The 21,361-nt window shown below is 37.2% G+C and overlaps 1 protein-coding gene across 2 annotated transcripts in view; it reads right to left on the bottom strand.

The window, feature by feature from the left end:
• Positions 1-229: 229 nt before the first annotated feature.
• The window catches only part of RETREG1 (reticulophagy regulator 1), a 65,393-nt gene continuing 44,261 nt past the window's right edge, over positions 230-21,361 (bottom strand). The window contains exons 4-9 of one of the 2 annotated variants that reach the window (XM_018086486.2): positions 13,909-14,035; positions 11,894-11,978; positions 10,573-10,710; positions 8,705-8,769; positions 7,430-7,556; positions 230-4,453 (exon numbers count right to left, since the gene is read on the bottom strand). In XM_018086486.2, the coding sequence (XP_017941975.1) occupies positions 3,942-4,453; positions 7,430-7,556; positions 8,705-8,769; positions 10,573-10,710; positions 11,894-11,978; positions 13,909-14,035 (1,054 nt within the window). In that variant the 3' untranslated portion in view covers positions 230-3,941. The remainder of the gene's footprint in view (positions 4,454-7,429; positions 7,557-8,704; positions 8,770-10,572; positions 10,711-11,893; positions 11,979-13,908; positions 14,036-21,361) is intronic. The other variant, XM_008922687.2, reaches the window with a different exon arrangement.

Raw genomic sequence — 21,361 nt, 5'->3', positions numbered from 1 at the left:
CTGATCACTCTTTCAGTGAAAATATTCTTCCTCATGTCCAACCTAACCCCTCCCCGGTGCAGCTTAAGACTATGTCCTCTTGTCCCATCACTAGTTCCCGGGGAGAAGAGGCCGACTGCCACTTCGCTACAACCTCCTTTCACGTAGTTGTAGAGGGCGTTAAGGTCACCCTGCTTGTTGTTACGGAGTCCTTTTCCATTTTTGGGAATAAACACACGATAAGATGATGAAAGATAAAAACTAACACATATTTATTAAATGCTTTTACAAACGATCAATATAACAGTTCCATGTTTACAAAACAGTGATTGGGCAGGTAAAGTGCTGCAGAATACTTAAATAAAGACATTTTGTAATTCTCCAGTTTCTGGTTGCCCAGGTGGGGGTTACTCACAGACTGTGATGCTGCTTGTGTGCTGAGAATGCATGTGAAGACCACAGGGACTTTGTTCAGAAGGCTGGGACAGCCTGGAAAAAGCCCAGAACGAACACAGAACAAGTAGAACGAGTATCTCTTCAGATCCTATCACTTTGGGTTGCAATAATTTACTCTCCTTTGCATAGAATAGTATTTTTTTTCCTGAACAAATGGAAGAATGGTCAGTAGGTGTGTGGTGCCAAAACATGGAAACCCCATGTGCTGAAAACAGGTGCTTTTGCACTGGATTTGACACACCCATGGCCATCGATCAGATGGCGATCCCTCCGCCTGTCTCTCACATGTACTGACACAAGGGGAAATTTTCTGAGTATGAAGGACTGCACCACATCCCAGAGATGCTGACACACATCATTTTCTCCCAGTCAGGATGCATGAAGAAGCCACTGCAAGGCAAGGGAGTGTGAGCACCCCTTGGTGGAGTAGACCACCTAACACAAGCAGTACCGATCCCATGGCAACATCACATGCTGTGTTGCCGCAGGGCACTTGCTCACACTATGCCCTCCACGCTGCCTGCAGGCCTTTTGACTGGAAATCGCATGCAAGCAGGCTTTCCCTGGAAAAACTGAGTATTTCAAAGTTATTTACTACCTCATACTCACTTGCCTGTCTTTCTGCCCATGTATTCAGTTTGGAAGATGAGAAGGTGATGACCGTGCTAGGTAGGAAAGATGCTGTGGACCATTGTGAGAGGAATTTTTTAAGGAACTGCTATTTTGTGGTTGCTGCTAGAATACAGCAAAATGAAGTTTTCTCAAGGGATTTCCAATTGAAGGCAGTGTAGAAGGTATCCATGAAGGAGAGAAGCGTTTTCTTTGTGTTTTGCTGTCAAACTGCTGGCAGTGGAATGTATCGTATCCGAGCAAAGTGTTTCTTACATGCATTTTTCTAGGAGGGAAGAGATCATTTCCTGCAGAAAATGAGGCATGTTTTCACTACCTGAGGAAGAATATTAGATGTTACAGAATCACCTCCTTCCCATTACACAACGTTTAGGGGCTTGAATGTAATCAACTACCATGAAAGTAGAAAAATACAATTCTAAACACACTCAAATAAGCAACTATGTCCCTAAATTGAATGATTTTCTTTTCAAGTTTTGCTTTCTTTTTTCTTTCTGGGAAAAAGTGAGACCTGTGTTGGAGAAAAATCAATCTATTTACCTGTCTTGAAACCAGAAAATGGGTAATTTACAAAAAGTCCGAGAATATCCTCCAACTGCTTTTCCTCCTGATCTATTATTCTAGAAGAGTGCCCCTGTGTTACGTACTTTTATAACCACAAGTATTCTTCATAAAACAACAATAAAGTGCACACTGTTATAAAGCCACCATTGACAGCCAGTTAGTCTGTCCCGTCAATCCGCTCCAGAAAAGCCCGTGAAAGACTGCTCATTCCCTCATATCTCTCTGTCCCGCAGCCTGTTTCCCCTCCTGGCACCAGTAGTCCTGGATAAAGATTGTTCAGATGTCCTACAAAGTTCCATCAGCAACTTGGATTTGTACTCCTCTAACTATATAGATTGTCCTAAACATGCAGCAACGAAATGACGCTTTTGAGTCATCCAAGAAATTGTAATGGTCTTTAAATTCACTAAATTTTCCAGCAAAAGCTTCTTTTAATTTTGGCTGGGTTTTTTTTGGTTTGTTTGTTTGTTTGTTTTGATTTTTTTCAAATGAGAAGGACAGGTTGGGGAAAGCTAAAAAGGAAACTTAGCAACCAATGCTGTGGAACTGATGTGGGCCGTGGTTGTTAATGATTTCCATAAACTCAGATGTTAAGATAATGCAATGTTAACCCAAATGTTAAGATACTGTAGTTTTGAAAGCTGCATCTTGTAGGATCTATATCCAGCATCCACTTATTTCATAATGTATTTGTTAATGAAGGCACAGGCTTACCTTTTTACTGGTAAAGGACAGCAGACACGGTCAATATGCATTACTGACAGAAAAGCACAAGCAACAATAAAGCTAGTGTCAAAAATTCTCAGCATCTTTCTTTTCACTATACTCTTTTTGGCCTTCTGCCTATTTTTTCATCTCAAAAGGAAAAAAAAATATAAAATGAAGTTAACTTTAACCACAGGTTTACCTACACACATATGTTAGTGGAAGATTTTTTATCGTTTGTTGCTGTACTTTTTGAGGGTCCTAGATGACAGTATTCACCTCTTCAAATGCCAGCAAATGGAAATTTACTTAAGTAGTAGTAGCAGCTGACATGGTCCCTCAACATCGCTAATGGTTTACATCACATTAAAAAAACTAGCTTTACTTCTTCCTATTTCTTGGATTACTATTGCTTGGTATTGCAACTCAGTTTTGTTACAGGTGAACAAAAAAGCCCTAAAAAAATAAGTTATCTGCTTAAGATCCCATGCCACTTACTCAGCATGGGTGGACTTTAAACCAGCAAATGATTTAAACAAATTCTTTTTTGTTTTAAATTACATGCCAAGAAGAAGATTCTGAGTGTCTTCTCTAGCAAATGACCTTACCAAATACTTTTAAGTACCTTAAAATATTCAGCTTGCAACACAACTTTTGTTGCAAGTGGCAGCAGCTATCCTGTAAAAAAAACCAAATTGAAACCTACAGAATCTTGAATTAAGGAAGTGGCATCTAAAAAAGCCTTTATGCTTTTTTTAACCTTTAACCTTTACTCCGAACAATAACTACCCTCACCTGCTCCCATAAAGGTTGTTCAGTTTACACAATATTAACTTTTAAATATAAAAATTCATTGGCTGACTTCACATGGGCAATACTGCCATAGACCAGACTCCATCAAGGAACACAGCAGGTGGTCAGTCAAATAACATGCCACTTTACAATTCTACAAGCCTAGAACAGCAAAAACCTTGGAAATGCATCACCACATCCAAAATAATTCAAAGGTTTTAAGTATGAAATCAAGTTTTCTTTTATAGTGTTGCATACATATTTAAACTAGAGTTGTGCTGGTTAATGTGTTTCATATACAGTAGATGCACTACACATAATCCTAACTGCAGGGATCCATACTTTTTGGTATGATTGAAGGAGGTGAGATGTACTTAATCTCATTGCAGTCCTCTGATAACTTGCCCTTGCTATGTGAGTCATTAGTTGTATTAAAGGATTGGCAAATGAGTAAATAAATTGCTGATGTTGAAAATTTGGCTCAGGACCCCAAAATAAATGGTTGTCAAAAAGATAGAAGAAATCTCTCCCCAACTCTTTTGAACAACTGACCTCCAACACTCATCTGTAACCAAACAGTAGACAGATAATTCATTTCCATGCTATTACATTGAGGTATAACTACCAGAAACATTAAACTATCAGTATCATCTGATATTTATCCAATTAATTCACTCTGCATAAGGGAAATTATAACAACACATCTAAAGGGATAGTTAAAGCTTGCAGCTCAGAATTCTCCTCTTTTTTTTTTTTTTTTTGCATTTGATGATTTTTTTTTGTGTTTTATGTTTAATTTCTTCTATGTTACCAGGTTAATGACTTCCAAGCAGATTTGAAAGAAAGCCTGAAGACTTTTTCTTTTCCTGGGATTCAGCTTCTTGGCCTTGTGAAAGTCCCAATTCTTTCTCAATCTGCTCTAGCTCAGACTGGTCAAGCAGTTCAAAATCATCAGCTTCCTCTGTGTCTGTCTCCTCACTCAAACTGGGTGCTGCATGTGAGGGAGCTTGCAGTGTGGACTGCAACTGCTCTTTGATGGCAGCAGACACCGCGGCTGTGATGACATCACCAGCAATTCCACTCATTAAATTAAAGGTTTGGTCACTGGTCAAAGGCAAGGACAACCCTGCAGTGGGTGGTCTCTCTTTACTCTGTCTGGAAGCGTGATCCACCTTGAAATCTGTTTGCTCTTTTCTTCGTTTTGGATGGATGGGCATTCCGATGCTTGAGTCATCATCATCATTTGTTCCGGCACCATTTTCTAAAGAAGGGAATTCTAAAAGATCTCTAGCGAAAGCCTCTTCATGATCACTAGGTCGGTCAAAATCTATTAGAGGGTTAACAGAAGGAAATACAGTGTTAGCACTCACAAAAGGTTTCCCAAAAAAACAGCCACATGTAAAAATGCAGTTAGTAAGTGTTCCTTTGAATACATTTACTAATCTATACTCTAGTAGTTTTCACAAGCAAAGGAGCTTTGTGTGACATCTACAATAAAATGGTCTTGAGGTTGAAAAAATAGTACCACAAATCACCTGATATCGACCTAACTCTTTGAACAAAATACCTTTTTAAAGTGGTATCTAGCTGTGAAACAACCCATGGAAATCTTTAGCAAAGCTATTTCTAAATATACCAACCACATCAAGTCCTAAAATTTATAATGCAACAACAGACCCCTAACTATTTTTCTTCACAATAAATTACAAATATGTAATTTATGCATGGATGTGTTACAAGCTTTTAATATTCACTAGAATAATAGAAAACAATGTTTATGTGTTTAAATGAAGATATAATATAAAACCAATGTAAAGACAACTTCTAACTTTTTCCTTTCTTGGCCAATACTTGTATTAAATAGGAAACAGAAAATGGAAACTCTATAGATAATCAGGATTGTTTCAGGTTTTCAAGAGAATAAAAAGCAGAATGTAAACAAATAAAACATTAGATTTTATTGGCTGCATTAATGACAAATATTTATTATTAGAAATGTGTAAAACATACTGTGGAGTACATGGCCTGTGGAAGAGGCCTAAATGAGTACAAGGGAATACTTTGATCTAGTATTTGTATAAGAAGGTAAAAAATAATCAATTAGAACTTACTTTCTATGAAAACAAGCAATAGGAAGTTGTTGTAGGACCATTTACAAGGGCTAAGGAAATAAATCCTAAAAGTGTCTCATACGCTATTTTCTCCATTTTCTTTGGGAAAGACAGGTTGGGAAGGTGAGTAGGAAGGGTTGTGCTGTAGGCGGAGTGGTGGCTCAAATGCACAGAGCTTTGGAAGGAGATGAGCCAGTCCTCAGATGCAACCCATTTGGTCTTGTACTTTTGTATGTCCCATTTGCTGAAATATTCCATACAGGAGAAGAGTGGATGCTGTTTATTTTTCACTTAGCAAAGCCTCGAACACAGTTTCCCACATGATCCTTAAAGCCAAACTGGTGAGCGAATGGGGTAAGGGAAGTGTAAGGTGGGTGGAAAACTGTCCAGACTGACAGGGTCAAAGGCTGTGATCAGCACTGTAAGGTGCAACTGGAGGCTGGTTATCAGTGTCTGTCAAAGGTCCTGAAACAAACACTGTTCAATGTTTTTATTAATGACTTGGATGACAGGACGGAGTGTACTCTCCGCAAGTTCACAGCCAGAAAGCAACTGCTGTGGAGCAGGTGTATTTGATATTCTGGAGGTCAGGGTGCCTTCAGAGGGACCTCAACAGGAGGAACAGGCTGAAAAGGAAGATCATGACATTCAGCAAAAGCAAATGTGAAGTCCTGCATCTGGGATGGAATAACCTGTGCAGCAGTACAGGTTGGGGGCAACGAGACAGAAAGCAGCTTTCTAGAAAAAGACCTGTGGACAGCAAGTATGTCCTTTCAGCAAGGAAGGCCAACTACATAATGAGCTATAGTAGCAAAAATGAAGGCAGAAAGTCAATGGAAGGGATTTTTCCCCTCTATTCAGCAACTGAGAGTACACATTGATGTACTTTGTCCAGTTTTGACCTCTCCTGTCCAAGATAGACAGTGATAGACAGGAGTCCCCTGAAGGGCCATCATGATTATTTAGGGGGTTGGAGAACAGGATGTATGAGTAGATGCTGAAAGAATGGGCCTTGTTTGGCCCTAAGAGTAGGTGGCAGAGGAGAAATCAGATAGTTTAACTACTGAATGGGAAGGTATAGAGAAGATGGGCTTGAATCTTCTAGAAAGTACACAGTGAAAGGATAAGAGTAAATTGATACAATCTGGAACATGGGAAATTTTGGCTCACTATAAAAAATTTTTCATTGTGAGGGTGAGCAAATATTGAAAAAGGCAGTCCAGGGAGGTGCTGAATCTCTACCACTGAAGATGCTCAAATTTCAAATGGTCACAGCCCTGAGAAACTTCATAATGCTCTGAATAGAAGCTTGAACCTGCTTTGAATAGGAGATTAGATAAGATGAACAACAATTGCTCTTTACAACTTACGATTCTGTGATCGTACAATGCTGTCTATTTACAACTTGAAATATTAAGAAAATAATTTAAATTACTAATTTGGCATGTATAATGCCACTAAGTAGTATCACTCTTCTTGTCATTTACAGTGACCTTTTTCTAGGAGAAATGCAAGGTAGGCAGAGGACCAGATCCACAGATAAGAGTGGTATTAAGATAATTAAGATAATAAGAGATGTGTATGTAACAACCAAACTACTGTCGTCTGTAATCTTTATTCAGGCAAAGTGCTAACTAATAGCTTGGACTGTAAAAAGTAAAAACTTTGATCTGGTCAAGATCAAGACAAGTGCTTGAGAATCTTTTCCTAGTCTTAGTCTTTAAATCTAATTGAGGCTCATTGCTGGCTCTCTTCATTTGCATTCTAGTAATAAGATCTAATCATACTTTCCTTAATTGGCTGTTTAACAAGTCAAAGTATTCATTTTTTCTTCCTTAGCTTTTATTTGTTTAGCTTAGCCACAAAAGCATTGGCACTAACTTAAAAGGTTTACTTGCTTAAAAGGTTTGGTGGAAGAGAGTGGTAAATCTGGCAGCTATTGAGTGTGTTTGTCTTACCCAGCACTACTGGTTTATTTAGACACTTGTTGATGTACCTTATTATTTTTAAGATGAGGACAGTTCTTAAAAAAAATGTATCCCAAACTATACAAAACACTAACATTAATCTTAAATTCATTTCAGGGTGGAAAGTAACAACTCGAAAAACCTCTGTCCTCAAATTCTCTAATAATTTTCAGGTAACTTGCATGACTGAAATTCATTGATAAGACAGATGAAGCTATTACATACCATCAGATGTGTCTGTCTGTGGAGAATACCCCTCGGATAAGTTAAAGGTCCCATTATCGGTCCAAGATACTTCCGATACATCTGTGTCAGACACTGACATCTCTTTGGCAACGACTGCAGGACTAACCTACATGGAAAAAAGTTCCATACGTGGTATTATTATGTGCAAAAAGTTCACACTATAGGAAGCCAATGCTTAAGATAATGAAAAAAATCCCTCTTGTATGTCATAGCAATATGAATCACATCCTATTTAAGCTTTATTTCTAGAAAAATGAAAATAATAGTATACAGTGCCTAGAAGTGAAGCATCCCTCTTTGTAATCACTGAAAGCTGTATTATACTAAAGAAGCATAAAAAATTCCAGTTATTCATTCTGACAGTAATATCCTACTGTAAGAAAAGCAGAATGAGCCCGCAAGTACAAAATATGCATAAATGTAAAGAAGTAAGTAAACTTGGATCAAAAAACCCAGCCCATTATCTGTAAGACCATAAAAAATTAGTTAAATTAAAAAAATATTATCCTTTGCTAATTTATCCAACAATATTCAATTATGTCAGCTACAAACATATCCCATGGGATTTTTTGTTTCCAGAATACAAAGCCACCTTCAGAGTGATCACTGTCAAAGTCAAGCTTTATACACTACTCATCAAATACTGCATAATAATTTCCATTAGGATTTTTTTATACGAACCAGTGTTCTGATTATAATAGAAAAACCTTTGCCATACAGTTATTTGGAGTACTAAGAGAAAAAGGAGATATTTGAGTGTTCCAACACATATCTAGAATGATATTTATAGATAATATACGTATTTACACTAGCACTGAAAATTAACAAACAAGTGATTACAAAAGTATCTGACAAATTATGTAGGGTTTCTATGAATGTTTCCCTTTTACATTTTAATTTGATAAACATTAACTGCAATTTCACTGTTTCAAATAAAAATAAACACCTTTGCTATTAAATATTAAAATATTTTAATCATTCTACAGCCAATACAAAATAAACACATTCTTAGCTCAGTAGGCCATATTAAACCATTACCTTGAAGGCCAGAAGTCATAAATGCAGTAAGTCAGTTAGCATAAGCCTAAAGGTGGAGACTATGAATCACTTCTAAAACATACTGCTTAGTTCAGGAACACAGCCTTCTGGGCAGGTTAAAGTCTTCCACAGAAGAACAGAGACAGTAATCTAGATAGTCTCCCATTAACTATATTGATCTTAAAAGCAAGACAGGGATGACTGAAAAAAAGTCACCTTAGGACACAGAGCTGATATGTCTAATTCACTGTCATCTTCTGTGGGTTTTGTTTTTGCTGTTTCTGAAAGAAAAAAAATATATTTTTTATCCTACTCATGACAATGGATTCCCAGGTTCAGTGTGTGTTCTCTGTCACACAGCTTGTGTAGCACAATAACCTTCCACCTGCTGACGCAGTGCATCCTTAATGTAATATGCTACTCAGGAGAGGGAAACAAGGTTGAGTCAGAGACTGGATGCTTATCAAAAGACATTGTGCAGCAGCCAAAGCAGGAGAGATAACGTTGCTCTGAAACGCGTTCCAACAAATTTCTTTACCTGCATTGTACTTCCTTCAGGAGCGTCTGTCGCTCACCATAATGTTACCTGTTGCTCACCATAATGTTACCTGTCCTGGCAATAAATGTCTATCTTTTAAACTCCACTGCTGGTACAATGGACAGGTTAATATATTGCTAGAACAGGCTGTGTAGTTATCCCACCACATTACTTCTACATGAGAACATGCAATTTTCTGGATAATTGCATGTAATCTTCATCCACTAAACCCTTCTTCTTTGCGCCCAGCTACCCTGCATTCACAGTCATATGCAAAGAACCCTCTGAAGTCTGGGAGAATGTTGGTCTTTGCAGATGAGCAGAGACACAAATCTCACCTCCTCTGTCTGGGAATCTTTTAAACCGATATAAACCGAAACACACAGTCAGAGTATTCTTGGTTGCTTCTTTTTGCAACTTGCTTTTTCCTCTCTTGTGCCAGCACAAGGGCTTGTGAACCTATGTGGTGAACCCACGTGCCAAAGCAAGGTAGGGGACCCTGACTGGATTAAATTAAACTGCAGGGCAAGATGCAGGAAAGAACGCATCTAACCTCAATCATTTTCCCAGTGCTGGCTTATGGAATTCATGAAACAAGTCTAAACTCTTCCTCTGCCAGTTTCACTTAAAAAAACTGAACAATGTAAAATAATACATGAAGGAAAATTTTCAATGCATTATTCCTTATTTCTGGCAACTACTGCATTACACATAAGAGAAGGGGAAAAGACAGACGGTGGTTCTCATTGGGTCTAGGAACAGCACATTGCATGGTTAATGGTTACAAGAAATACATGTTTTAGAAGCAGATGTAAACTAACTAAAAAGGGTAGGCTACCTGCAAGTAATGGACTACATTACAAAGGTTTAATTATCAAATGTGCACAAAAACCAAACTAAACATAATACTGTTCAGATACATATTTTTCTTGAAATAGCTTTATTGCTTAAAATCTGAAAGTTTCCAATGTTAGGAAAATTTCAGGTGAGAGTTGAAATTTTGTTTTAAATTGATTTCTCCCCTTTCCACCTAAAAATTTTTATTAACTTGTAGCTACTATCCTATGGCAGTTCTTAAACGCTTTTTGAGTATTTGGGGAAGAAAACAAATTCTTTCTGCTGTGGGGAGAGAAACCAAGGAGGATTAAGATACTGGAACAGTGTTTTGTCTCTTATTGAAAATTCTGTTATGCACTTATTTTGAGACCCTTAAGTGAGTCTGTCTCCTGGGTAAGTTTGCCTTATCTAAACAGCTACAAGCATTGCATGCTTACAGCAAGTTTTTTCAGAAAACTTACAAGCAGTACATCTAATAAAGTATGAAGAGCTTGCCTTGCTTCTTTCTGTGAAATAGTAATTTTTGTTATCATACCCAGACGTCTGACATACACTGTCACCCCTTATAAAGCTAATAACAGTACCAAGGTTAAAAGCAAGAAATATCTTTACGACTGGCTTCTCAGGACAAACCCAACTGTCTGCAAGGTGAATAAAATTTTCTCTGCATACAGAAATACATTATTTGGGACTATAATTAATTACTCACCAAATCTCTCTTTTTTCTTCTGGTTGATATATTCCACTATTCCAAAATCTAGTTTCATCAGAACAGCCTTAATTTTGCTGTACACTTTCTGTCCAAATTCATTGCACTTAAGGAAGGGACACAAAAAGGCACACAATACTGTGACAAAAATGAAGACAGAGAAAAATTGCATTGAAATATCGCTGTATAAGAAGTTAATAAAGCTTAAACAATGCCTCTGCATACAATAACTACTGATTTTACATAATACAATTAGTTCACATAAAAATGCGCTGTGAAATGCCCATATCAGACAAACTGTTAATGTCAAATTCAGTTTCCAACAGCCATTCTTACTCATCACAGAAAATACCATTGCATTCCTATCAATTGACATATTTTTTATTTTCAGTAAGGTACAATTTATGATCATTATATCATTTATCATCATCTTGACTTAGCCTGATTTTGTTATCTTGACCTGAGAAAACATGATTATGCAACATTGCGCCGGAATCAATATGTTGAAAAAAATAGTAAGCTGACTTCCTTGTGACAAAATATTGTTAAAAGTTTCTTACTTATATCTAATCTAAATTGACCGTCTTTCAGTTTAAACCTCTTGTCCTAATGCAACAGGCCATGCTAAAATGTTTGTCGCCATCTTTCTTATATGCCCCCTCTAAGAACTGAAAGGCCACAAAAAGGTCTCCCTGTAGCCTTCTCCAGGCTGAACAACCCCAACTCTCTCAGCCTGTCTTCACAGGAGAGTGCTCCAGCCCTCTGATTATCTTGGTGGCCTCCTTGGACTTGATCCAACATGTTCATGTCTTTCTTGTCCTGGGGAACCCAGAACTGGATGCAGTACTCCAGGCAGAGCCTCACCAGAGCACAGTAGAGTAGAGTGGAGTAGATCTCCTCCCTTGACCTGCTGGTCATGCGGCTTTGGATGCAGTCCAGGATACAATTGGCTTTCTGGGCTCTAAGTGCACATTGCTGGGTCATGTCCAGCCTCTCAACCACCAGCACCCCCAAGTCCTTCTCAGCAGGGCTGCTCTCAATCCCTTAATCCCACAGCCTGCATTGATACTGGAGGCTGCCCTCGACCCAAGTGCAGCACCTCGCACTTGGTCTTGCTGAACCTCAAGAGGCTCCCATAGGCCCACTTCTCAAGCCTGTCCAGGTCCCTCTGGACAGCATCCTGTCCCACAGAGATTGGTGTTTTCTGGAAACTTGTATGTGTGTGTAAATAGATATAAATAAATAAATACTTCCTATATAGAGATCAAATAATGAAGAAACCACATACACAAATAATGACTGAAAAAGAGACTATACTTACACAAGACATAGGAGAGGACAACTCCAGGAATGTAACTTCCCAAGACAGTGAAAAATGTACATATGCTGCAGACTAGTAGGCAAAACTGGTAAAAACATTAAAATTGACCATTAACACTTTCACTATTTAACTGTTTAGATAATTTTGTTAAAAAGAAAAATGTTGCATGCTAAATCATAACTAGAATTCAGCGCAAAGTTGAAGATTTTAATTTTAAACTGGGAAATACTTTTAACGCTTCTGGTAAAAATAAGCATCAAACATTCCATTTTGGCTAATTAGGATGCATCCCCTCTTCTATTATTAAAAACATGCTATTTTTATTCATTTACTGTAAAGGTTTAACAAGCTCACGGTTATTGCTAAAATCAACAGAAATTACTTCACCCTCATTAGAAAAAGAAAGACTGAACAGTTTATATGCAGGAAAAACAACTCACTAATTGCAATATTACAATACATACTTACTGCATGCTTACAAAAGCAAAACATCCTTCCTATAGCTACAGTTCTCTCCCCTGTTGTGTTACTTCGTGAAACTGTTTTCTCTCATATGCTGGCAAGCATTCTCTTGATGCCTGTTGGCTACTCTAGCATCCCTGTTAATGACAAGACTGAGCTGAATTTTCAATATAAAATTCAAGATTTGGTCTTTGTGGTGACTGAGACATACAGTGCATCTTTCACAACTGCACAATGCTGAGTAGAGAACTGATCTGTTGGAAGTTTACAGATAGAATCTATTTGCTTTTGGAGCTAAACTGCAATAAAATGGCTATTTCAGAAAAATTTTGCGCACAGCACCACTGCCTAATTTGCTTCTAATTATAGCAGTAAAATAATGGCACGACTTAGAGAATGAGGTCAGGAAAAAGAAGGGAAAACATGCTGTCAAAATTAGCTTTTCTAAACCCATATTAGATATACCTTAACATACAGTTACTGTGTCATGTTACCACATGACAGAATTATGGGATTGTGTATACTGATACTGCATTTCCTTACTTCATTATATACATAATTCTTTTAAGTACATTTATTGTCCAAAGTATATTTATTTATATACTATTCATATACTTTTAAGCATATTTATTTATTTATTGTTCAAACATATAACTCCTCTTTGTATAATTTATTCATTTTTAAAAGATATTTCATCCTGTTGCTCATCTGTATTTCCAGTCTAAACTGCTAATATTTGAGCGTGGTACTACATACATTCTGTTTGCTAATTCTGAATGGCATATTTTCAGGAAGATTTTGTGGTAAAACTAACCAAGATTAAAAGAGGAGAAAAAGCCTCCTAATCTCCTTTTAACTTGTATTTAGCAATACAAATATAAAAATGAAATCTACTATTGCCATAATATACTTCTACATTATTTATATTATTCTTTGGGGAAAAAAAATCTGCTTCACTTTTGACTAGAACTAAGTAATGATATTCTTCCAAGTTGGAAGGAAAAAAACCTTCGTCTTGCTTGCCTCTTCATGAACTGGGTTCTCCAGCTCAGTCTTTCCAGTAAAAAAAAAGGAAAACCACCAACTATAAGTGTATAGAAGAAAAGTTATCACAGTAAAATATGAGGAACTCTCTTCTTACATTAAATACTTGTGCAGCTATTCCTGAAGACTACAGTTATTTGAGGGGGAAAAAAAGTTTATGTTCAGGTACATGCCTATATGACTTTTTTTCTTTTCAAAGTTTTTATTAAATTGTTATGTTTTAAATTTCCTTTAAAAAGTCCATGGAATAACTGGTGAAGTTCCAACAGCTGCATGGGAAAGGACTGTATTGCTATGAACTTTACTGTGAACAGCTTTTCTCACTGACTCCCTACCCATGTTCTCCACAGCACAAAAAAGTTAGCAAAAAATCATGACTTAATGTATCAGAATGTGCATTTTATTTTTCAATTTTTCTGCTTGCTGGCTTGTTTGTTTTTTTTTTTTAAATTTATCTCACCTTTTTATTAAACCATATAGAACTGTTAATCTCACTTGGGAGTGCTTACCTTGCCAGGGTTTTGTTCCTTAAAGTGGGACATTTCTTGAAGAAATACAAATAAATTCATCAGTGTTTCTGAAATGCACTGATTTATTCTGAGTCTGTAGTCTTGCCTGGAATCGATGACTTTCCAGCTGAGTAAAACAAACAAAAATACCCAACTTTGTTTACAGCTCATATGAAAGTTGAAACTAGTTGAAAACACCATGTTGTAAAGCCATAGCCTCTGGCAATCCAATGGCTGCTGCTATGCTAGAGACACCTGTGCTTGTTTAAACATATTTTATATAAGGCTAATTTGACCTTTTTAAGCTAAAAGATAATCTGTTCAGTAGTAGCAATTCTGAGTCTCCATGCAAGCAATTACCGAAGAAATGACTGCTTATTCATCATGGCCATACAAAGACAGTGAGTTCAAGGGGCTGTCATCTAAATTAAGCAAATGAACCCCAAACTTGTTTTTTAATATTATTTTTCTTTAAAAAATATACCACAGTATTTTCATTGCCAAAGGATGGCCATACATATTAACACATTTAATTTCATGCATATAATCCTTCTGTTTTTTCTTTTCTATTTTTTGTCTTGCTCTGCAAACTATCATGATGAAATTGTTATCCAACCTAGAAAAAAATTGCTCTTGAAGTCTTGATTCAGTTCCTTACTGAATTTTAATTTTTCTATTTTATTGAAAGGACTGTTTCTAAAGCTTATCTTATGACTGTTCAGTACTTTCAATAAAATAACACTCCCCCCTCCCCAAAAACTACTGAAGAATTTGCTGAAACCCATTTGAAAGCATATTTGGGGCTGAAAAGTTTAGACAATACCCAGTTTAAATGGTCACATTGTATACCTTTGTGAAGTAGACAAAACAACTACAACAAAGATGTTTATAAAACAACAAATGAAAAGAAAAACACAGACTGGCCAGTCAGTGTCAAATCAAACTGGTACAAAGTACGGATGAACCACTGTGCAAACACTGAGAATCTGAAGTAAATTCTACACCAGTTGTCTTTTGCATAATATACTGCTGAGTACACACAGCTTCAATTCCAGTGAATGCAAGTCAGCCATGAACTACCCCAGCTATTTTATGGGATACATAACCCATTACATGTCCTGTGCATCACTGCCTTAAAAGTAAACATTCTGTGATGAGTGGATTGAATTACAACATAAATCAAAATCTAAATTATGGAAAAAAGCAGCTATACAATTGTTGGTGCAGCAATAACACCACACTCACAGACTGTCAGATCAAACTGCCAACTCCTATCAGATACACAATCTCTGCAGCCTTATTTTTGTAAAAAATCAGAACAATTTCAGTCAAAAATGCCTAGTTACACACCCACGGAGCCCCTTCCCCTTTCTCATGGCTGTATTCGGTTCGCCACCAGGTGGTGACACAGCAGCGCTAGGACCAGCGCAGGGATCGTCATCACACGGGACAGGAGCAGTGCAGGGGGGGTCTCAGCATCAATGCCCAGGGCACCGTGACCTACAGAAAACTGCTATTTCAACCACGGGGTAAAACTGAAATCAGTGTCTAACTCCTGACTTTATTTTAGTATTTATTGCGCTGCAGTGGTGTGATTTCTTCTTACATTACAAAACAATCAAGGTGAAAGATTTTTTTCCCCATTTTGAGAATCAACAACGACCTATTTAAAATAGTGTACCTCGAATGCATAGGGTGACATCCCCATGTCTTGGACTAGGTGACTTTTGCAATTTCCCAGCCATGCATGGCACTGCATGCAAGTATTTACCCCTGACAGAGGATGCAAATAAAACCATAAGGGAACTCATGGAGATCACTGCAGGAACCCAGCTAGAGGGATCAGCACAGTTACACAGAACTTTATATCTGTGTCCCATCCACAACAGAGATTTCAATTTTCATCATCTCTGACACTTAGTTGCTTTAGAAAAGTAGCATACAAGGGTTTTGTCTTATAGGAACTGCAATTTTCATAATAGGATAGGCTTCCCCTTAAAGAAGCACTGCTTCCAGCTTTTGTAAACCATTCTGCACCATTAATCAGTATTTCAAGAGTTGCCTGTTTATTCCAGTGTTGAAAACCTATTATGACAGTATTCTGAATTACAAAATCCTTTTACAGATTTTTACCCTTTATTTAAAATGGTTGACAATCGAAGTTAAGCTTAGGGGGAGCACAGAGCAAAAACAGATAGGCCTGATGCCTACTATCAAATCAGAGCTTTGAAATATTTAGGACATTTGTAGATAGTCATTTTACTAATTTTAAGTTAATAGCAAAAACCGAGGGGGGGAAGATGAAAGCATAAACTACAATAATAATGCAAACTATTTTCATATATGCTAACCACTAATATAAAGACAATATAGATTAGAGAGGAGAAGGTGTAATAAGGTACAGTGGGATAACTAGTAACAATTCAAAATAAAAACACAAATTATGCAGAAAAATGGCACATTTGTACAGAAAGTATTCTGGAGTTGCTTTGTTTGGTTGTTAGTAATGCTTTCTTTAGCCAAGGTGTTGAAAGTATAAGCTGAAATTCAGATTAAATTTAAAGTAAAACCCTACATGTTTTGGTTCTGTAGTCCACGTGTAGTGCATTGACAAGAAGACAAGTAAGAAGAGTGGGTGGTACCGGTGAAGTTTGCTTAAAAATACTGCAAACCCTCAACTGAGCTCCACAAAAGAATAATTGGCAGTTTTTTGTAAGCCACAAGAAATCATAAGACATCTTTGTCAGTTCTACTATAGCCACAGTTTTCTAATTTGCAGGGAACGCCAGGGACTATTCTGAAGCCTTATTCTGTTCTTACACAATTAATGGTGTAAGAAAGTCAGCTTGCTGATTTTCAATGTGACAATCAGATGCATGTGCTACCTCTTCTTGTTCACATCTCTCAACAACTCTCACATCTCTCAACAACTACCAGCCCTGGTGACATCTTTCCCAGAGCCCACTTGAACTGCAGTGCTACCTGGAGACCAAAGGGTTTGAACAAGGGGAAAGCAACAGAGATCTTTGTGAAGAGGGAGTGAGAAAGAAAGGAGGTCCCTCATATAACTGTCTGTACAACATACAGTGGTGTGTATGCAAAGATAGAGAGGTTATGTCATGCCCCTGTATATTAGTGGAGTTAACTTACAGTACCCTAATAAATGACTTAAATGTGAACCCTATATTTCCTGCCGAAACAGCTTTTGGTACTCCTGTCCAGGTGCTCCTTTTGGGATATAAGCAGCCAGCTGTCCCTGAACACCTTAAAGGCTTTTGTGCACAACTTAGAAAGAAGAAAGTTTTATGTCCCATCACTTATCCTGAGTTTCATATGAAGTGCTACACTTGCATTCTAAAACTACTGTCAGTAAGACTGAGGGTGTTCAGAAAGGAAATAAATTACTCACATCTTTCTGACTGCCTATGGCCTCATTTCTACAACTGAGCAAATACATACACTGTTGCCTGGTAGTTGCAAAAAAGCCTACCCAAAACACACTCCTGCCCAGACGCTTCCACCAATCACAGTCACAAACTCTGGCCAGAACAGTCAGTGGCATTACATTCTCTAAAAATGACTGATGGTGTCATGCTCTCATTTTGTATCTGGACATCTGTTCAAGCAAAGCCCCATCACATTTCTCTCAGAAAGGTCAGCAGATCTCATGTTACTGCTTTAAAGATCTTTTCGTGATGTGCTGGATTTTTTTTTAATTATGTGCATACAGTTTTATATGTATCTCCTGTAGATATGCTACTCAGAACTGCAGCAGTGACAGAGTACACCATGATGCACTGGAGCTGAAGGACTGCACCTACATAAACACAGAGTTAGTAATTATAGAGCTTCTAAACCCTCTTGATTTCCCAACTGTAACCACATGTGCTTGAAGCCGGTACAGACTGTAATTTTAAGGGTAACTTAAAACGTATTAGTCAAGGCGGAAGAGCTGAAAGTTACATTCCCAAAGATATATAAATCTAGTAATAGGTAATATGGCTATTTTGTAGCTTTTTAAAAAGAGTATCTAGAACTTACAGAATGGTGTAACTTAAGGGAACTGGATACCTAAGGACAAACAGGCAACCAGGAGTTCAGTATGAAATTCAACCAAATGAAATCCAAAGTATAAGCTGTTAGCAAAACCCAGTCAAGCAGGTTTACCTTTTCAGAGCTTCAACAGGTCTCTGCTTTGAGGAAAGAAATCACCTCACTGCAGAGGGAAGTGATCATAATAATGCAGTTATTCTCTCCAAAACATAAAATAGTGTAAAAAGCACATTTTACAGTTAAGTGTATTAATGTGCAAATAGCAAACTGTCTAAAATCTACTATTGAATTGTGTAGTAGAAAACAATGCACTATTGATTAGCCTTATTGAAACACAATGTAACAAATTTGTGGATGTTATGTGCACTATGTGGAAAGACAGAATGGCCAGCACCACTGAACTCACAGCATAGCATCTTAATGACATACGTGGCTAATTTTAAAGGTGATTATGGAGAACCGTGCTCTATCCTGTGCCACTTTTGGATCCTATGCAATCGTTAAATATACTAAAATAATTATATTTGTGTCATGTGGCTATGACCTAGTCAACAAGACCTGCAATTTAAATGAATCACTGGGGCACCATGTAAAATCCTGCTTGCTTCAAAGACTTCCTCAAAAGGATGCTGTGTCACTGAAAGAAAAAGCAATACAGGAAGCATCCACAAACACAACTGTTCTCAGACTTCAGGAAGAACCTTCATCTACAACCTTCTTGCTACAAACTCTGCCAAGCTTTTCTAATAGAAATCTCTCCAGCTTGTAGATATCCATATGCACTTTATTTCCCATTGCTAATCTGTAGGTGCTGTACAGGTTTAGGCTCAGCAATGTGTAGTACTATGGCAAATATCCTTTAACTGATCACAATTGACCATCCCTTCAGTGTTGAGGCTTGGACACACTTGGAATCTCTAAGATATACACACAGATCTTGTTTTTAAATTAAAGTCAGAGAATGTAGTATCAACCTCAAAGAGAAGCTAACAATATTTCCCAGTTAAGAAATTTCTTTTAATTATAATATCTCCTGTAGTTCAAATACATTATTTGTAATATCTAAAGTAATTGTTAATACTGTGCAACATTGCTTCTCAAGCTTTTAAAGTATTTTCTCCTGACCTTATTATCTAACACTTCAGTTTTGTGCTTTTTATTAACAATGAGTCAGCCCAATTCACTGTTACTGTTTTTTTTCAGGGGAAGATGTGGAATAAAAAGCTGAAACAAAGATGTTATTTCACAGCTTTCAGTAACATGCACATCCTTTGTATATCCTGACCAAGAAGATTTTTTCTGTAATATTACTGTGCAAGAAATATGTTTAAATCATCAGCATTTGATAAGGCTGGATGTGCCTTTTTCAACAGACTGCACAGCAGACCAGTCAGGATACTTGACTTTTAACAAAACATAATATAAGCAACCTTTCATCCCTGACTCTATACACTTCCTGCACGGTGTGTCGAACTAAAGTCATAATGATATTTTCTTCTCTTCAACTGACATGGGAACATTTTACCACTGGTGTGCTGCTAGACAATCAGCAATCCTATCAATGAAGGTGGTTCTACTGCTTATATTACCAGTCAAGAACAAAGTTTTCTGAAAATGAAAGCAATCCTATTCTTATAAAAATCCACTGAAGTGTTCTGCAAAGAGATAGGGGAACTCATCTTTTCCAACAGATTGCTTAAAAAAAAAAAAAAAATAGAAAATGACCCATTACTACAAGGACTGTATTTTGTAGGGAATGTGTTCATCTCTTCTATTCAGGAATAACATCAGTCATCTCATAAGTCTTAATAAGGAGCTGCACTGTCTTTCTTTAGCTGACCAAACTCAAACAGGTTAATTTCAGCTTTTTTGAAGGCAATACCAGTACACAAGTTCCTCAACATAGCATGTTAAATATTGTCACCTTTTGCTGAATAGCCTGCTAAACCAACCAAAATATACTCTAACTAAATTTGGGGCATTTTATTGTCCAGCTCCTCTAGAGAGACTCTCATAAGCAAATTGGTAGGCCAGCTCTCACAGGAAGCTCTTCCTTTGAAGTACTCCTGTCCAGCTCCCCTGAGAAGAACACCAGCTACTACTGCAGTTTGAGGTCATTCAAAATGTGATCTGATAGTCAAGTGCTATTAGTCCAAACTCATGATTTAGTCAATTTTTAAAGTATCTCTTTGCATGAAAACTGAGTGTTTGACTGACATGTAAATACTACTATAGACTTACTTTCTGTTTAGCAAAGACTACAGTGCTATTACTATGTGCTGTCGTCTTCTTACCAAGACAGGACAAGCACTGGGATCTTCTTGATCAGATTCTTGCTTGTAACAGAAACTGGTTACATAAAAAAGACATTTTTATTGCATTATTTTTGTTCAGAAAAGTAAGGAAATGCCTTCCTAATCAACAGGAATATAGAGTTCCATTTGCAGAACTTTAAACAGATCTGCTCAGCCGTTGGAAGCAATTCTTTGGGATTTATTTTTCTCTTGCAAAGACAACTCTGTTAACCATTTTTCACAAAATCAATTAATTTTCCTCCTTCACAGTCTCCTCATTCTTCAGCTGGGATACTCCAAGTTCAAGGCCTTTCAAAGTCAAGCAGCTAGGAAAGATGAGCTGAGCATTCTCTGAGTTGCAGGGCAGCTGCACAAAAAAGGAAAACTGGATTTTCAAGTGCCAAAGAATACTTTTGACCTGCAAAAACATAAAACCGACTTTCTGTGTAACATCACAAGGTGGCTTTAACTCTTTCTGTGCAAAATCTCATTTTGACTCTTTTCAAAGGGTTTTAATGTACTTTGTAGGAGTAGGTTATTCCTTACTCTGAGGAAATACTGTATTAATGAGAGTTCCTGGCATGAGTTAACAACTTGTTCCCTCCATTTATGCAGAGAATTCAATCACAAAAGAAAATAAAATACTTTAAACTTTATTAACTAATACTAGCAGAAGAAGCAAATATTATTCTATAATTACAATTTAACATGCTTTGAGTAAATAAATAACATGCAGATTTGACTTTAAACTGGATCTCCATTTTTCTAAGTCCAAGCAGATGCTGGGAAAGGTCATGCACTATAAAACTGTAGTTCAAAATCAACTGGTCCAAAAGAATGTAGCTTTCTCTCCCATTTTAATTCAAGTCATAAAAGATTCTGGCCACCATCTTTTCAATAATAAGCAGGTAAGGGCGATTAGAACAACAGACATTGTTTTGATGTTGGTATCTCTCTGAACACCTAAAGCCATGTGCTTCCACGACTTCAGGACTGATTATTCACAGTACCTTTTATACATTCTTGACCATCATTCCTCATGAGTTGTCAATTTTTTTTAAAAAATACACTATACCATCTTACACTAAAACTATAGGGAACCTGAT

Source organism: Manacus vitellinus, unplaced genomic scaffold (genome assembly GCF_001715985.3).
Source record: "Manacus vitellinus isolate BGI_N305 unplaced genomic scaffold, ASM171598v3 scaffold_96_pilon, whole genome shotgun sequence".
Classification (NCBI taxonomy): Eukaryota; Metazoa; Chordata; class Aves; order Passeriformes; family Pipridae; genus Manacus; species Manacus vitellinus.
The sequence above is the reverse complement of the archived record's forward strand: the minus strand, read 5'-3'. Positions and strand labels throughout refer to the sequence as shown.